Source organism: Bison bison, unplaced genomic scaffold, assembly GCF_000754665.1.
Source record: "Bison bison bison isolate TAMUID 2011002044 unplaced genomic scaffold, Bison_UMD1.0 scf7180017864325, whole genome shotgun sequence".
In the NCBI taxonomy this organism is placed as follows: domain Eukaryota; kingdom Metazoa; phylum Chordata; class Mammalia; order Artiodactyla; family Bovidae; genus Bison; species Bison bison.
Window position 1 is genome coordinate 3684083 of NW_011494897.1, and position 18175 is coordinate 3702257.

Genomic DNA, 18175 nt, shown 5'->3' on the forward strand with positions numbered 1-18175 from the left:
CACCTCTCCAAGCCAGAGTTCCCTGAAAAATGGGGATTTCATCCCACCCTCGCCAACCAACCAACATGGGAAGAATAAGGACCAGAGGCCTTCAGTACCAGGGACATGGGGGAGGGGTGGGGGGGACTGGAATTCAACACATGTTTTCCTTCTCTCATCCCTTTCCCTTGTCTTTTCCAACAAGCTGGCGAAACAAACAAACAAACAAACAAAAATCAGACAATTAACTCCTTGGTTTAGACAGTACAATAAAATACAAATTTAGAGATGGAAAACCAAATACAATCTGCCTTACAAACAGGAACTTAAAAAGCATGGATGAAGCCATTCACTCTTTTTATTCACATGGCAGCTTGTAGCCATTCTGAGGCTTTCTGTACTCAAATAAATATATATTCTCAATGCAATCAGTTTTGTTTTTGAGGAAAGCCCAGCTTAGGTCACTGTAAATAGACTATTTCATTTCTTGATTCCTTGATTCCTAAGGAGCAAGGTTAGTAGCTCAGTTGGTAAAGAATCTGCCTGCAGTGCAGCAGATCCAGGTTTGACCCCTGGGTCGGGAAGATCGTCTGGAGAAGGAAATGGCAACCCACTCCAGTATTCTTGCCTGGGAAATCCCATGGACAGAGGAGCTTGATGGGCTGCAGTTCATGGGGTCGCAAAAAATCGGGCATGGCTGAGTGACTAACACTTTCACAATTAGGAGTGGTAAAGTGCACAGCAGGATAACCCAGGGAGTGCAGACATCTATCGGGGAAATAAAAACATTTCTCCTGTCCTTATTTGGGATCTCCACTTGAATTTAGAATCCATATAATTCATGCTTCCTCAGGGCCTCAAAAGTGTAGAGGGAACTAATGTCAGGACAGTAAGTCCATTTCCTCCCTTCCTGAGCATGGATCAGGGTACCACCTGGGCCAGAGTGTTTCAGTGTCACAGTCACCTAAGACCTGTTCTTTGCTGTGGTCTCATGGCTCAGCAGATGATAAAAGATGGTACTCAATAAAAGCTGGCTGATTTATTAATGTTCCAAATCAGAAAGGGGTGAGCCCTCCAGCTTTGGTGACCCCCCCACCCCACCCCAGCCTATCACACAGGGTTAGGCTCTGAGGGGCCTGCACTTGTCCTGAGGGTCAGGGCACAGTGGCAAGCTCTCAGGTTCAGCCAACTGAAGCCTTGACCATAATCACCCCATTCTCTCATGCAACCCATATGAAGGCCACAAACAACCCATTAATGACTGTATGAAGGCCACAATGATCAGCGTACATTTCCCACTGTCCTCCCTGTAGAACTTCAAAGGAGAGAAAGATCTCCTTCTTCCCTTTCAGTTCAGTACCAGAAACATTCATTGAGCCATTGCTGTGTGTCAGAAATAAGAACACAGGTTCAAATAAGAGACCAAAAAAAAGGAACCCTTGACATTCTGACCATACAATCCCTCCCCCCACCACAGAGTATCCTCCCAGGGAGTCAAGAGATCAATCTATCAAGTCACTTGGGAAGCCCTAGATCACACATCTCATAGACCCACAATCCATCCTTCCCCGTATTAGAATCAAGTCATCATATCACTTCAAAGCATTCATGAGTTTTTCTGATAGACACTCTGACTACAAGATTGGGGGCACCTGTGTGACTGTCCAGCTACGAGGCTGCACTTCAGAATTCTCTTTCGCCTCTGACAAGTCCCCCCCCACCCAGGAGACAAACACTAAAGATGGACCGGCTACCACTACGTCAAATGAGGTATATAAAGCAGACGAGTGTACTCACCAAGGTACCCACAGAAAACCTGGGACTGTCTGGAGCACAAGCTGCCCACTGAGCCAGAGGGTGTTGTAACAACTGGGCAGACAGCTAGGAGTTTTAAAAAGCACAGTCATTAGCTATTTTACTGAGGAGATGCCTATACAGAGCTATACAAAGATTCAACGCAGAAGAGGGACTCAATGCATGTATTTATCATTCCCCCAGAAACAGAAGGGCCCCGCTACTCAGGGCCAGGGGACTACGGGGTAAGCAAGTCTGGGGGATTGTGGATTCTCACCCCAGATCTTTTGGCATGCCTTAACCAGCAATCAGGCTCCTAAATTTAGCATTCCCCTTAACACATTCTAGTGTTAAAATAACAATGTACAATTTATATACTGAAACAGTCACATAAATACCTTGACTTATATTAAAGATGAATAGGAAAGGCCCTGACCTTTTGAACAAAAGACAGACTCCCTCTTAAGAGTAAAACTCACTTTCATTTGGTTGGCCTCGATTTCAGTTTTCTTAAAACCACCTGTTACCATTTCTAACACACGAAAACTCCTACATCAATGCTCAAAAATTCAAGTATATACTGGTTTAGGGCTGCTTAGTGACAATTTAAAAACCTTGGCCTCCTTGGAATGGATTACACGCATCTTCCATGATACTTTTTGACATCCTGAAATTCTGAACTCTGCCTTCTTTAAAGATCTTGTATGCATACTAAATGTCAGATTTTTGCATGAGATGATGTGGATGGACACCCCTGCTCTGTCATCAGTCTCCTGGAATCTTTGAACAAATGCCTCGATGCACCTAAGCTTCTGTTGCTATAAAATGAAACTGACATTATGCTATTCCTGAGGATTTATGAAAGATTGAAATGAGATATTTAAAAGAAACTGACAAATAAAAGGTGCTCGGGGATATAATAATACCAGTTATCTAACTTATTTGATAGGTGAATCCCCGAAGGCCTTCCAGGTCTGCATGAACAGACTTCCTTCCCAGCTCCTTATACCAATTTAAAATCCATGCAACTTCCATTCACCTAGGGCATGTCTTCTGAAAGCAGCATGACCACTATTCATATCTGACTTGAAGATTTCTTTGGACAAAACACACAGATCTTACGGACTTCCCCCTCCCCTCTCTCTCTCTTTTTTTTTTTTTTTTTTTGCCAGATTTTTGTTTCTCTCTCAATTCTAAAGCAGATAAGGAAAACTTTTTTCCATGCCCTATAACTTACCACCTCCAACATTCAGCCCCCTAACAAGATCCCAGGGACACATTTTCACACTTGTGGGAATTATACCTTCCAGTCAAAACCCTCTTTAATTGAGATGTGGGAGGTGCCCAGCCTGGATGGCTCGGAAGGCGAAGGCCCAACACCCAGGCCTCGGTAACATGTTGCTCTCACGTCGCCACCATACGCTGCTACCAGCTGACATCTGCTCACACACGTTCTCACCCACAAGCAACCACGGTGTTTATTTTCAGAGCCTCCCCGAGAGAAAACTCCCTCCCATCACCCGTCAGCAAAGATAGGAAGCTACAGACAGGGTAGAAACTGTGTCACAAGATCAGCAAGGCACACGATGTCTTCTCATTCAGATCTGACCTCTAAAAAGAGATGCTGAAAGCTCTCTGCGATAAAAATCTCAAGGAACAGAACCAGAGACACGCAGGGCATGCAGAGCGTGGCTGGGTCAGCAGCACGTTCCCTTCACACGAGGGCCCTGTGCGTTTCTGGGGGGATTTCACTCCTTTTCCTGGGAAATAGCACCTTCTTCAGGCCAGTGGCTGTGTGGTGCTCCAGAGGGATACTGATTCTGTTAATGGAATCCAGATCCCTGAACTCAGCCCTGATCACCCGGGTCAAAGGAAGTCTATGAGAGAACAGGGCAAGCTGACTGTTGTCATCTGTCATTTCCAACAAGCTGTCCTCAAGTAGGCACCTTTGGTTTGCTCTCCCTCTGCTATCAAGCTACAGCATTAAAATCCTTCCTTTCCTCCCCTCCCCTTTTTGTTTATTTTGTTTTGTTTTTAAGTAGGGCCCAAGAACAGGGTGAGCTTCACTGGTGGCTCAGTTGTTAAAGAATCTGCCTGCAATGCAAGAGTCACTGGTTTCATCCCTGGGTTGGAAAGATGCCCCTGGAAAAGGAAATGGCAACCCACTCCAGTATACTTGCCTGAAAAAAATCCCATGGACAGAGGAGCCTGGCAGGCTACAGACTATGGGGTTGCAAAGAGTCGGACACGACTGAGCGACTAAACCACTGCCATAAAGAACAGGGTGCTCTGGTGCTGATCCAGGGCCTCGAAGTTAAGACAGTGAATCAGATGAGATATAAGTGATGCAAATAAGGGTGATTTATGCCAAAGAAAGTAACTGTTAGTTTAAAAAAAAAAATCAATTTTCAAGATCTATGTGTTTGAAGTCACACTAAATACAGGTAAACTTTTTCTATTAATAAGGTTTGGGGTCTGTGTGAAATGCTTTTTAAAATGTGAAACCCTAGGGAAAATCTGAGACATGAATAGTCTTAGAGATACAATCATTTTTAGAAGTCCCTGGGTATACTCATGGATAATGGGGGAGCATGGCTCAGGTAAGTCAGAAGATAAAAACAGTCCTGGAATTAAAATTTTGCGTGAGTAATTTACAAAATAACTAAAAGACAATGAAGCTAACTATAAAAGTGCTAGGACTCCTTTTTGCCTGTGATGACACAACTAAGAAATAAAGCAATCAAACCTAAACACACAGGGTTTCCAGAGTCTGCTTCTGAGCTACCTACTTGGATCTCACCTTGAAATGAAAGAATAATCATCTTGGTAACTCTAGGGGGTCCAGTGGTGAGGACAATGCCCTCTCACTGCTGAGGACCCCGGTTAGATCCCTGGTGGGGAACTAAAATCCCTCAAGCCACGAGATATGGCCAAGAAAAAAAAAAACAAAAACAAAAAATAAAACTATTGAATAATAATTTGGATGGAGGGTAGGAGACAAATCCAGGAATCCAGACCCAGCACTCCAGGCGATCCTTTTGCTTGGTAGAATTCCAGAAACACTTGTATAGCCTTTGTGAGCTAGAGGTTAGAAAGGCCTTTTACAAAAAGCGCATTTGTCCTCAAAACAACCCAATCAGGTGGATCACAATCCTCTCATAAGGGTTGTCTGTTCTGGGTAGTTAGTCTTTTTATGTAGCGTGAAAGTGTCTCTTAGCCAGAGAGAAAGACATTCTTGCTGCAATGACTTCTCAAGCAGAATTAAATGTCACTGAAAATGGGCTTCCCAAGTGGTGCTAGTGATTAAGAACCCGCCTGCCATTGCAAGAGACGCAAGAGACTCAGGTTCCATCCCTGGGTCAGGAAGATCCCCCTAGAAGAGGGCATGGCAACCGACTGTAGTATTCTTGCCTGGAGAATCCCACGGGCAGAGGAGCCTGGCAGGCTTCATAGGGTCACAAAGAGTCGGACACGTCTGAGTGACTTAGCAGGAGCAGCAAAAATGCTGCAGTCAACTCCACATCAAATTAGTCCCTGCCTCAACCCCTCCCCAGCCTCCACACAAACATCCTCCACACAGACATCTCTCTCACGATGACAACAGTTCCAGAAGTGGGCACCGTTATCTCTCCCAGCACGAGATGACAGGGAGTTTCTACTCCTCTCAGAGGATTCCCAACCAAGGTTTCTTACAAACTGCTGATCCCCAGCGTCTAACGACTCAGGGTCAGTTTGGCTCAAGACCCTCTTTCTAGAATCTGGGTACAGCTGCCAAAGAATTAATGAAACTAGACCTGACCCTATACACATAGTTTCATTGTTGATGGTGATGCTTTCTGACAGCGGAATTCTTCTGAAATATATCTTGCTTCAAGACAAACCAGCGGCTGCCACCTCATTCCACAGAGGTGTAAAGCACAGTAGGTGAAATAGTGGCCATTCAGGACTGAGTTCACACATATGAACAGCAAACTCTACTAACACACTTAACAACCTAAAGCTTGAGTGAGAACCGCTGTCTGAGAACCTTAGGTGATAGCCATCATTCTCCTTTGGTTCTGCCCAGCTATTTCTGGGTAAAAGCTCTGTTTCTCTCTCCTTAACTTCCGGAGCCAGATGCTAAGATGCAAGCTTGGATGTGGAAACCCTTCTTCCAGAAAGCCCTGACAGACTTCCAAGCAGCCAATTCCTTTACCAAATCATCCATCTTCTGTAAAGACATGTCCTCAGTCTGTGATTTTCTTTTTTTTTTTTTTCCTCCTTCTAAAGTCAAATCAGAGTTAAGTCAGCCACCTATTTTTCTTTCTTTTTTTGGCCTTTCTCAGCTAGCAACTTAATGATAGGAGTTTATTATAAGGAAAGAATCACTTCAATGGCATAGTCATTAAGTTGTCAAAACCGAAGTGAAAACGAGATGAAGCCAACGGACAGGGAAATGTGCTGTGTGCTCAGTCACTAAGTCGTGTCCGACTCTTTGCAACTCCATGGGCTGTAGCCTGCAAGACTCTGTCCATGGGATTATCCAGGCAAGAACACTGGAGTGGGTTGCCATTTTCTTCTCCAAGGGATCATCCAACCCAGGGATTGAACCTAGGTTTCCTGCACTGGCAGGCAGATTTTTTTTTTTACCACTGAGCCACCTGGGGAGCCCAGATAGGGAAATAAATAATGCTTTAAGAATAAACCCCCCCACCAATGGAAGGAATAATAAAGTTACTGCTACATATGATCTAGAGAGAATAACCTTAGTTGAATTTGGTCTAAGAACTATTGAATTCCCAATACAGAAATGACTCCAAAACTTAGGTTATAGTTCTTAGAAAATTCCCATTTATGTGCAATAATATACTTTAGTGACCTTAAAATGCATGAAAAACTACTGTCTCCTCGTTTAGACAGTTATTCCTCTGAGATCAACATGTCTCTTAAAACCAAACTCTGCCTTCTCATTCACATGCTGGAGTAACAAACAAGAGCTGTGACAACAGCCTGAAGTTATGAATGAGCAGTTATTTGTGAACACGCTTGTCAAGACAGATGTGGAATCTGTCAGTGTGGTGTGGGTTAGATAGGGAAAGCCAAATGAACTGAGCCAAGGTCAAAGTCACAACATTTTTCTTTTTCCTCCTTGAGACTGGAAAGATGCTACAGGGCTTCCTGAAACTAACATCTCCAAAAAAGCAGCCCAAGTGTTACTCGGGCTCATGGTTGCCTCGTGACCCTCCTTTCCAAAACACCACGTCTCTTCCTCAGGAACGTCCTGCTTCCTAATGACCCATGTGGAGGCCGCGAGGAAGGCCTGAAGGAAGAGCCACACTCTCTCTGTGGACAGAGATGCGTGCCACATGCCAGCGTGAGAGCAAACAGCTGCCTGAGGAGGCTGGAAATGCATCCGAACTATTTCCAGAAGGTCTGGGCTTTGCAACATCCAGAAAGCATTTTCCATTTGCTTTAAGTTCCTCAAGTTGTTGTGATTAAAGGGGACATCTAAGCCCCACATTTCTGGCTTATCAGGCAGAACCAAGTCCAAAGGCTCATTTCTGAGAAGGAGGGGATGGGGTTGGTCCACAGAGAAGAGCTTGTGGGCACAAGAAGGCATTCCCCTCCTTCTAACAGCTCCTGATACTCTGCTTAGTTGCTTCACTCGTGTCCACCTCTGTGTGACCCCATGGACTGTATGTAGCCCACCAGGCTCCTCTGTCCATGGAATTCTCCAGCCAAGAATACTGGAGTGGGTTGACATGCCCTCCTCCAAGGGACCTTCCCGACCCAGGGATCTTCCCAACCCAGGGTCTCCTGCATTGCAGGCAGATTCTTTACCACTGAGTCACAGGGAAGCCCCCTAACAGACCCTAAGCCCAGTAAACTTGGTTCCCTTGGGACAGCAGTGCCCTCTCACACCAATGAAGTGGTTTTACTCGGTTGCTCCAGGAAAGCCAGGATGCTGCGTCACTCAGAGAGCATCTTACTCTAATGACAGCTGCTCCTGCCCGAGTGTGGCCTGTCCTCTCGGACAACACCTCCTCAGTTTTCATTTCCTCCTCAAACCCTTTGCAGCAACTTCTCACCACCCTCTCCCCTTCTTCCCACCCGTCCTCCTCTGGGAGACTTCTACCCTGTAATGGCATTTTGTTGCTGAAGTCTGTTGCTAAATGAATTGCCTGGGACTTCCCCAGCAGTCAGTGGTTAAGACTTCGCCTTCTAATGCAGAGGTTGTGGGTTGGGTCCCTGGTCAAAGAGCTAAGATCTCACATGCCTCGTGGCCAAAAATCCAGAATTTAGGAAAAAAAAAAAAAAAGAAGAAGTAATACTGTAACCAATTCAATAAAACCTTTAAAAATGGTCTGCATTTTTTTTAAAAGTCTTTAAAAATGTTAGAAAATAATAATTAATAAATAAATAAATTGCCTGGCAGTGAAGAAACCGCTGTGGCTGGTTCCTGATCATGAACGTGAGATGAGGTCCAAACATCCTGGCTACCTTCTCAACAGAGCCTCTCACCAGGGGAGGTGATGAGACAAGGGACCTGGGAGAAGGGGCCGAGCGTGGCCCAGAGACAAGCTGCCCAGAAGCCCCTCGGCATGTTAGCCTTTTATGAACAATATCCTCCCTCATCCAACCCCAACCTTTGTTGGATTTCAGCCTTTAGGGCCCAGAAAGATAAAGAGGCAAGTATTATGTAACTCATACGCATATTCAGAGAGATCAGTTAAAATCATTTCAAAAAAAATTTCCCTAGAAATGTACAGGCCCTTGCAACACCCTGAGATGTCAAAAAATAAATAAATAAATAAACCCTGATATTAATGCACTGAGCATGCCTAGCAAGACACTCCAGCTGGGAGGGATCCAGGATGCAGATCTCCTGTGCCAGAGGTGGCTATTGCCAGTCAGAGGCTCTGAAAGTTTACTAAATAGAAACGTTTCCTGAGGGCAGATATCATGCCCCCTCTTAATTTTATTTTCAATGTGTTTCCAGGACAGAGCACTCTGCTATATACACATGGACTGCTACTCTTGCAATCCACAAACATGACTTCCCTGATGCTAGGTATTTTTCATATTTTAATACCTCTAAAATCCCAATGATCTCTTAGAAACAATGGCATGTTACAATTAATGAGCGCTCTAAATGGCATATGAAATTACAGACTGTCGCTTCAGGCGTGTCTGACTCTGTGACCCCAAGGACTGTAGCCTGCCAGGCTCCTCTGTCCATGGGATTTTCAAGAATACTGGAGTGGGTTGCCATTTCCTACTCCAGGGGATCTTCCCAACCCAGGGATCAAACCCGAGTCTATGTCTCCTGCACTGGCAGGGCAGGTTCTTTACCACTAGCGCCACCTGGGAAACCCCTCAGCAGGAAGCAACTGAAATGTCCCTGAGGCAGTTTGAATAACTTGCACTGAGACAGTCAGGTGGCTCACCCAGACAAGACCACGTTTTAACAACTTCCATCGGCCTAGAGTAGGGCTGCTTGTCTTTGAAGCTCCCTTTTCCCTTTCCACCTCTGAGACTGTTCTGGTGCAATTCCCTTTTACTTATTCTCTTTCTTTTACTTATTGGGTCTGTCTGGCTCTCAAGCCTGTGCTCATTAGACAACACCATCCTGCCTTACCCAATCCGTTTTCAAGAGACAAGATGAATCTCCTATTAATCAAATTTAGAAAAGTTTTGCAAAGAAATCATGGCAGTTCAAGATGAAGACCAGGAGACTAGAAAGATCACAATATTTGTATCAACTACCTGCAGAGATAAAAGCAGAATGTGTTAAAGACAAGAAAAAAGACCCAGGGCTGTAGAAAAGGATTCAAAAATATAGTGCCTTCTGGAGGGGAAGAATGCAGAGCTTCTAGGAATAGAATTCCTGCCAGGAGAGGAAAGTCACCACCCTTTCAGGGATGTTCTATGTCAGTTTTCAAGAGGGCAGGAAAAGTCATGCTCTCTGTTTCCTGATCTCTATTTAGGGCTTCTATTACTTATACCTGACTTCCCTGGTGGCTCAGATGGTAAAGCGTCTGTCTACAATGCAGGAGACCTGGGTTCGATCCCTGTGTTAGGAAGATCCCCAGGAGAAGGAAATGGCAATCCACTCCAGGACTATTGCCTGGAAAATCCCATGGACAGAGGAGCCTGGTAGGCTACAGTCCATGGGGTCGCAAAGAGTCGGACACAACTGAGCAACTTCACTCACTATTACTTATACCTAAAAGCCTGACTTTCAATAAGACATCGCTGATAGAAATAGTTACAGCCATGTCCTCAGATGTTGCAGGGAAAATACTTGAACAGACTATACAGGGTTACTTGTGAGAATGAAATATGTGCACACATATGAAATATTTAAAACTATGCTTGGCACATAGTGTGTACCCGCTGAGGGTTAGCTTTCATCATCATCATTATCACCAGCATTTTCATTCTTATCTGCAAAATTGGAAACAGGAACTGGGTGGTTCTGAAAGCCCTGGTATTGCCTTTAGCATAGGAACAAGATCCATCAGGCATGGTTTCCCTGATAACAGAGGTAAGATTTCCATCTGTCCACATCTCCTGGTCTTTCAACTATGCTTTCAACTCATAGATCTTTCTTCTGGTGACTTAGTCTTATTCTCTAAAGGGAAACCCTCATTCATTTATTAAGTATTGGTTGAGCAAAAACAATAAGCTGTAAGAACATAGCTAAGTCCAAGTGAGTTCTTGTTCTGAGGTAGGTCACCAACCGATGAAGACAGGTCAGGACACAGCTAGATTTTACCTACAGCAAAAGAAAAGAGGCTGAGATAGAGATGAGTATCAGTACTGTGAGAGTGCATACAGAGGAAGAGCTAATTAAATATGACGAGGAACATCAAAGAAGGTTTCATAAGGAGATGGCACTCATTTAACCTCAAAGGATGCTTAAAGGTGTTAAAAGACGGCTCTCTAAGTGGAAGAAACAGCATAAACAAAGGCCTAATGGCAGGAAAATAAATAGCCCCTTTGGGTAAAAGCAAAGAGAGTGATCTGGCTGGAGTGTAGTTTTCATGGGAGGATTTAGTTGGGGGCGGGATGCTGATCAAGGAGGAGGGACCAGACCCTGAAAGATCTTGGATGTTATCTAAGATATCTGAGATCTTATCTACAAAGCCAAAATTCTCAAGGCCTTCCTATATTAGGATTAGACAATGATGGGCCTGCTAGATTACCAGCCCTGCCAGTCTCTGTTCCCACCCTCTTAGGTGCCAAAAATCACCTAAGGACCTATCCCAGGGAGCCATGCAAACAGATCCTCTGAGGGAAAGTTACAAAGAAATGAATGAGATGGAGGTCCTGAGACATCCTGGGCTGGTGGGAGTGGTCCCCAGAGTGTTACTTTTAATCACATCAGAACACCTCTAAAATATCTTTTTTATATCTCATAACCAGTGGCATGTTATAGTCAATTTTCAGTGATGTTTCTTTCTTCAGGGCACATAAAAAAAGGGTTCACTTTAAAATCAACGGTCTTTGGGAATCAGTGATTAATAGGTACTCTGCAAGGAAGGTCCACTAAGTGCCAGAGGCAGGGTTTGGGACTTCTTTACACAGGTCATGGTCAGTCTTTTGCAACCCTAGGAAGCCAGCATCTTATTCATCTTTACAAATGAAGAAACAGAGGCATGAGTCAATGAAGTTCCCCACCCTACACACAGGTATTCCAGAAGAGAGAACAGGAAGGCAATCTAGAGCCTGTGGGGAAAAGGTCAACAGGGAGAGTTTATGAAGAGCTGAGGCCACCAAGCCCATCTGGCAGTAAAGTGGTGGTCACAGCACAGAACTGTTCTAACCTACCGGAGGTTAGAAAAGAAACAAAACCCGTGACAACCACCGAAACCGACTTGTGGTTGCAGCGTGACTCGAATTTCTCTCAAACACAGGATGGAAGCAAGCTCTGCAGTCTAAACAAACCCATCAAACAGTCCCTAGCATGTGATTAAAGTGAAACTACCTGGAAGACACTGAATTCCTAGGTCAACAACTATCCTTGTTTAAAGAAGAGTAAAAGACAAAGCACACCATGTGGTTTCAAAATGACAGTGGAAACTTTTGTTTATCTCGGCCAGAGGCACGTTTCATCAAGCTATTCAGCATGGGCAGAGTAGATCCACCCTTCGGCAGACAGGGAGAATGAGCACATTTGGGAAACCCACACCCTCTCTCCAGGGTCACTCAAGACCGGAGGTGCTGCAAGAGGAGGGCTGAGCAGGACCGGAAGTGCTCCATGAGGAAGGCTGAGCAGTCCCGGAAGTGCTCCATGAGGCGGGCTGAGGGAGCTGCAGCCAGAGCTCTTCCCCGCCCTGCTCACCTTAATACTGGGCTTCCCAGGGGGCGCTAGTGGCCAAGAATCCCCTGCCAATGCAGGAGACATGTAAGATGAAGGTTCGATTCCGGGGTTCAGAAGATTCCCCTGGAGAAGGCAATGGCAACCCACTCCAGTATTCTTGCCTGGGAAACCCTATGGACAGAAGAACCTGGAGGGCTACAATCCATGGGGTTATAAAGGGTCAGACACGACTGAGCGCGTGCGGGCGCGCGCGCGCGCGCACACACACACACACACACCCACCCCTTAATACTGAACTTGTAAAGGGGTGGGTGGGACCAGGGAGGGAGAAGGATCCCCTAGTCCCACCTTGGTGGTCGGCTTGCACATCTCCCTCAGGGGTAGTCTCCTCCACTCTTCTTCCCTAACCTTCGAAAAATGCAGCCTGAAGTGTGTTGTAATCTCTGGGCAAAGGCCTAGCAGTCGGTGACCTCCTCTGTTCTAACCCAGATTTGATATGGGATTAACAGTGAGTCATTAGCCCTTTTTTCACATCTCAGTTTCCTCTAGGAAACAGGATCTGTCATTCTTTCATATCTTTTTATATGAAAGAGGCTGTGCCTGGGTTACATCAACTTTTCACTAGGGAGAAGACAGCATTCAAAAAGTGCAGTTCCTTGAGTAGACCCCAGGGGTCGCTGTGGAGACACAGGCGGCTCCCGGAGCCTCTGCCAGGTCAGCGGGTCCCCACCTACTCCTCCAGCTTGACAAAGCCCAGCCTCCATCCGGTTGGTAGGGACTCCTCAGAAGAGGAGAGCGGCCTCCCTTGGCAACAAAGACGCCCAACTGCTTCAGTTATAACCAGTGTATTTCTTTGAGGGTTTTTCCCAGACTGTGAAAAGTAAAAGAAAGAAAAGAGGAAACCCTAGAAGAGAAGAACGTGGCCTAAGTTAAATGTGACCACAATTAGGCACTAGAGTTAGTACAAGCAATGATGCAATTCAATACAAGTGGGAGAATTAAAACTTGGTCTGCTGTGTATTAATAACTCAGTCATTGGGGAAGTCTAGGGAAGAGGTTCAAGTCTGTCTCTGATCTCTGTGTCTCTCTTTTTCACACATCCACACACACAGAATCTTCAAAAACGAAATCCCTATCACTTGGCTGTACACCTGAAACTAACACAATATTATAAATCAACTATAGTTCAATAAAAGAAAAAGAATCCCTGACTGTCCAGCAAAAATACTACTATATTCTAGCAATTGCTAGTGTTTTCCTTCACTGGTTGACAGTCCAGCCATGCATTGGAGAAGGAAATGGTAACCCACTCCAGTATTCTTGCCTGGAGAATCCCATGGACAGAGGAGCCTGGTGGGCTACAGTCCATGCGGTCGCAAGAGTCAGACACGACTTAGTGACTAAACCACCACCACCAGCAATATATACATAGAAAAGATATACCCATGAATAGAGTGTTAAGTTGCACCCCTGCCCCAAATCATAGTGCTACTACTGTGTCCATTCTATGTTCCATGATTTCACTTGGCAATTTACAGGGGAAATAGAAAATGAGATTGCCTGGTATTAAATGTTTAGCATTTATGTGAGTCAATTACAAAAGAAACCTCATCATGATATCTCCAGCTGTACAGTTGAATTTATCTAATTCAATATGACAGAATAAACCAACATGATTATTGACTTTCTTCCATTGCGTAGCTTGGAGATTCCACTCTTCCTGAACATGAGCTGCTTATTTTCCTTGCAAGGAAAATCCAAGATAATCCCACACTTCTTTTTTCTCTGTCCCGACTAACATCATACTGCTGCTGACTGAAGTTACAGATGGGTGGGGTGACGCTACTGCTCAGGCTAAATGAATGGCAAGTTTTGATGCCTCTCGTTGAAGCCCTTTAAGACCATCATAATATACTATATATCATACAAAAGAGTGAAATTCATGTTCCAACTTACTTAAGAAAACTTACTGATTATTTGTGTATTTCATGTTAATGTCCTTTTGAGCCTAAAGATGTTTTGTTTTTAGGTTATTACTTGGAGGTGGTGCTACTGCAGAATTTAGCAATCCCAAGTAAATCCCAGGGTTACCAGGCTTCTCTACATGGGAATTTCATAATTTTTTTTTATTTAAGGGGGTTGGGAATGGGAAGAGGACCTGTCCTGTGCATTCTAGAGTGGTTAACAGCAATCCCTGGCCTCTCCATCCCCAGTCATGACATCCAAAAATGTCTCCAGACATTGCCAAACATTCCCTGAGGGTGGGAATAGCAAGAGCGGTAACATCACCACAATAAGAACCATGACACCTGCCTGAAATTTGTTACATGGGAAAGAGAGGAGAAAGAAAGAAAAAAAGAGAGTTTTGTCTCATCCTTTTTCCTTTTTTGACTGTCCAAGTGTCTACATATTTCAATTGTTAATCATTTGGATTCTTACTCCATTAAGTGGAATTACTCTTTCTAAATTTCTAAAGCCTACCTAGTACAGTGTCTTTGGAATAGATGTGCCTTGAGGTTCCAGTGGATTGTCAAAGGATGAGAAGTCCGCTAATTCCCACTGGGTAAAGTGTGGGTAAACCTTAGTATAACTCCACTTTGAGCCTTAAACTAACAGCATGTGAAAAGATCAATATGAATAAATTCAAAACTAATCAGACCCCTTCTTCCAATGTTGACACAGTATTATAACCCATACATACCTTCTTGACTAAAATTCATCCTAGGAGATTGGCACCTGGCCAGTTCTATTCATATTTACTGTATTTATATAGTACACTGGTCCAAGGATAATATTTAAGACAAAATATGCTTCAAGGCATATACAATATCTCTTATATTTTTACTTTTAAAACTTCGCTTGCTAAAAATATTCGTCTGAACTGTATAAAATGTCCTGCAAAGGACTATCAAGAATCTGTAATGATATATAGCTCATTGAGTATAATTAGAGCATATTTGTAATATTTGAGTTGAAGTCACTCCCTGAACGCTAATAAGTTGGTGGTAAAAAATGAACCAGTGATCTTTCCCATGCCTCCATCCCTGGGGCTCGTGACCCTCCTCGGATTTCCTTTGAGAAATGACAGGCACACTCCCTCCCCACAGCAGCTTCAGAGAGGACCAAGTTAAAAGTTAGGCGGAACAGTCCTCAAGAGGGAGACTTGGTATATAAGCCAATGCTGTCCTTTCAATTTGCCCTTTAAAAAATATAGTGGAGTGATTTTTTTTTCTTTTCTTCCTTTTTTTTTTTTTTTTGGAAGGGTTCTCTATATTCCAGTATAACTAGAAAGTGCTGGAAAATCAGTTAACCTACTTTCTATAAAATTATCCACAGTCTTAGCACAGTAGTATCAAATCTGCTATTAATAAGACTTTCTGCTCCTAAACTTCCTTTTAGACTTTAAGAAGCCTGCATTCTTTGTAGGAAAACTGATAGTGTATATTTTATCCTGTGCTGATCAGAGGTTTTCAATTTCTTTGTAGCTGGGAGTGGAAACAGAAGGGAATCCACACACCCATCTTTAATGCCAACCTCTGAAATCCTAATAATCTGAGAATTTTCCCAGTTTGGTGATGATTATGATCCTGAGTGGGATCATCTCAATTCTTGAGATTGAAGAGGGTTTGAAAGAATGAACCCTCTTGGGTAACTTGCTCTCTCTACACCTATATCAGGAAAAGATCAGACCTCCTCTGTGTTATGAAAATACCAGCAGTTCATTAAAGCTGTTGCAGGTAAACACTGAAGGGTTGGCTTGTTCTGATTCTGCATAACTGCCTGCCTGCCCAAATTCCAGTAGAACGTCGCACGTGCTAGAGAAAGCAAACTGACTCAACTCCCTGTTGGATCTCAAAGATTTTGGACTAAATTACAATGAACTTTCTTTCCTAATATCTCCAGGGCTCCACCCCAGGTAGAAAGCTTTCCTTCTTCCCACCCCCCTTACCCACCTCCCCCCGCCCCGCATCACGAAGATGGAGTGTATATTATCACCACTGTGGTGAATGGTGCCATAATTACAATAATAAATTCGACCCCCTTGCCAGGATCTCCTATCTCGGCTCTGCTCTTAGACAACAGATGATCCTGCAGCAAAACAGAGGTCGCCAGGAACACTGGGGTTGTATACGTCAGCGATATTCTGAGACCATCAGATACAAGACACGGCAAGTCCCGGAACTACGACTTGTCAAACTAAATATAAATATTCAAAAAGAAAAGCACCTCTCTGCAATTAGAACCTCTAGGATAACATTACCAAGATGGCCATATTATCTCTGTAGGCAAGACACAGAGACTTTGTGAAGGCAGCCAGAGAGTATATAGGGCATGAAAAGGGGCGGAGAGAAATGGGCAACCAATGAAAAGCGTATTTTCTTGGGATTTGGAATACGCAAAAGTTGGAGCTTTTTTTTTTCTTTCTTTCTTTTTCTTCTTCCTGGTATTTAACCCTCTCAGGTATCAATATATGCTGCTTCTTTGCTTTTTCTTTTTTTAAGAACTTGGAAATCATTCTAAGCTAACTGCCCTTTTCCCTTCCGCCCAAGGAACTCCAACAATAAATCATTTCACTTCCATGGCTACTGTATGCCAGCTGGTTTTGAGGACACTGCCCTCAGAGAAGCCAGTTTAAAAAAAAAAAAAAATCGGCTGTCTTCTACGCTGAGATTCAGGAATGCAACGAAGTGACTGCAGGAAGCCTATGAAAGGGCAGGGAACACCGGGCTCCAGAGTGAGAAAGATAAACGATAAACGCCTAAGAAAAAGGATTTGCTACACCGGCGATTTTAAGAAGGCAGGTTTGAGAGGATTCTGGAAAAAAAAAAAAACATGAAGGAAAAACTCTTTTAAACGTAGCCAGAAACGAAGCTGTCCTCTCTACCATTCCAGGTGAAATCAAAAGGGGACGTGGTTACAAGATCTCGCCTTGGCGGGGACGGGGGGATGTAAACACCCCGTCGAGGTCAGAGATTCACGAATTGAGGGGTTGGAGGTAGGTTTTTGGAGGGGTCGCCAGATCGGGTTTCGTCTTGGCGATGCTGACATTTTTCGGGGAGTTAGAGACAATAGGGAAGGCTTGCAGAATCAGCTGATAGGTCGGCACGGAATGGGGCGCCTTCCGGTGAGGCTCGTTTTGAGCCACTCTTTTTTTTTTTTTTTAACCCTTCCTGCCCCAGTTCGGCGGGCTCCAGGCCAATCGGAGCAAAGAAAACAAACCCACCGAGGTTTCCCGGTTTAACTCGGCCCCGGGGAGTGCCTGGAGTTTGACAGAGGAGGGCTGACTCCTAGCCGGTGGCCGAGTCGAAAATTCCAGGGAAGAGGGAAAAAAAAGAGAGAGAGAATAACGCCTTATAAAGGACGGGGGCGTTGTGGGGGAGAGGAAGAAATGGAGAAAATAAAGTCGCAACTCCACGTTTTAAAGCCTAATGTTCTCAAGCACACAACTGGCAAGGAGGTGGGTGGGACGGAGGACCGGAGAAGGGGAAGGAGCGAGCCGGGGACCCCAGAGGGCAGGGCTATCCCTGGAGTGGCTGCGGTTCTGGAAGCCTCGGGCAGCGCTAAGCCCCGGGGAATGGAAGCGAAGAGCGGTACTTACTTTCCGAGGGTAAGAAGGACGGCATGTCTATTTTGTAAACCTCCTTGGCGTAGTATTCCTCGTCGCTCCGCTCGCGCTCGCAGGCGGCCGCCCTCCGGCTCGCCTTCTCCTGGAGCAAGTCCCTGGTGCTGTTGTAGATGGAGATCACCTCCGGGGGGACCTCCTCGGGTTCGGGGTAGTCTTCTGGGGGGCTGGTGAGCTTCAGCTTGCTCAGGATCTGCCCGCGGATCGCCTCGATCCTCTTGCGCATGAACTGGTCCATGTCGAGCGTGCTGCAGGTAGACAGGCTGAGCGCGACCGTGACCAGATGCAGGAGCAGAAACGCGCTCAGCACACAGTAGTGCATTTTTTTAAAGGTGGAAAAAAAATTTTTTTTTCTTTTAAGTAAAAAGTAAGAAAAAAAAAAAAAACCCTAGCAACTCTCAAAGTACAGATCAGGTAGATTTTTTTTAATGCGAAACTTTTGCAAACAATCGAGAGTCAATGTCCGAGAGAAA

The 18175-nt window shown here is 44.7% G+C and overlaps 1 protein-coding gene across 3 annotated transcripts in view; it reads right to left on the reverse strand.

Annotated features, from left to right (window-relative positions):
- Window positions 1-18175, reverse strand: part of TGFB2 (transforming growth factor, beta 2) — a 95419-nt gene extending 77244 nt beyond the window's left edge. For 2 of the 3 annotated variants that reach the window (XM_010853272.1, XM_010853274.1), the window contains exons 1-2: window positions 17679-18169; window positions 1777-1860 (exon numbers count right to left, since the gene is read on the reverse strand). In XM_010853272.1, coding sequence (XP_010851574.1) covers window positions 1777-1860; window positions 17679-18024 — 430 coding nt within the window. In that variant the 5' untranslated portion in view covers window positions 18025-18169. Of the gene's footprint in view, window positions 1-1776; window positions 1861-17678 lie in introns of all 3 variants that reach the window. The other variant, XM_010853273.1, reaches the window with a different exon arrangement.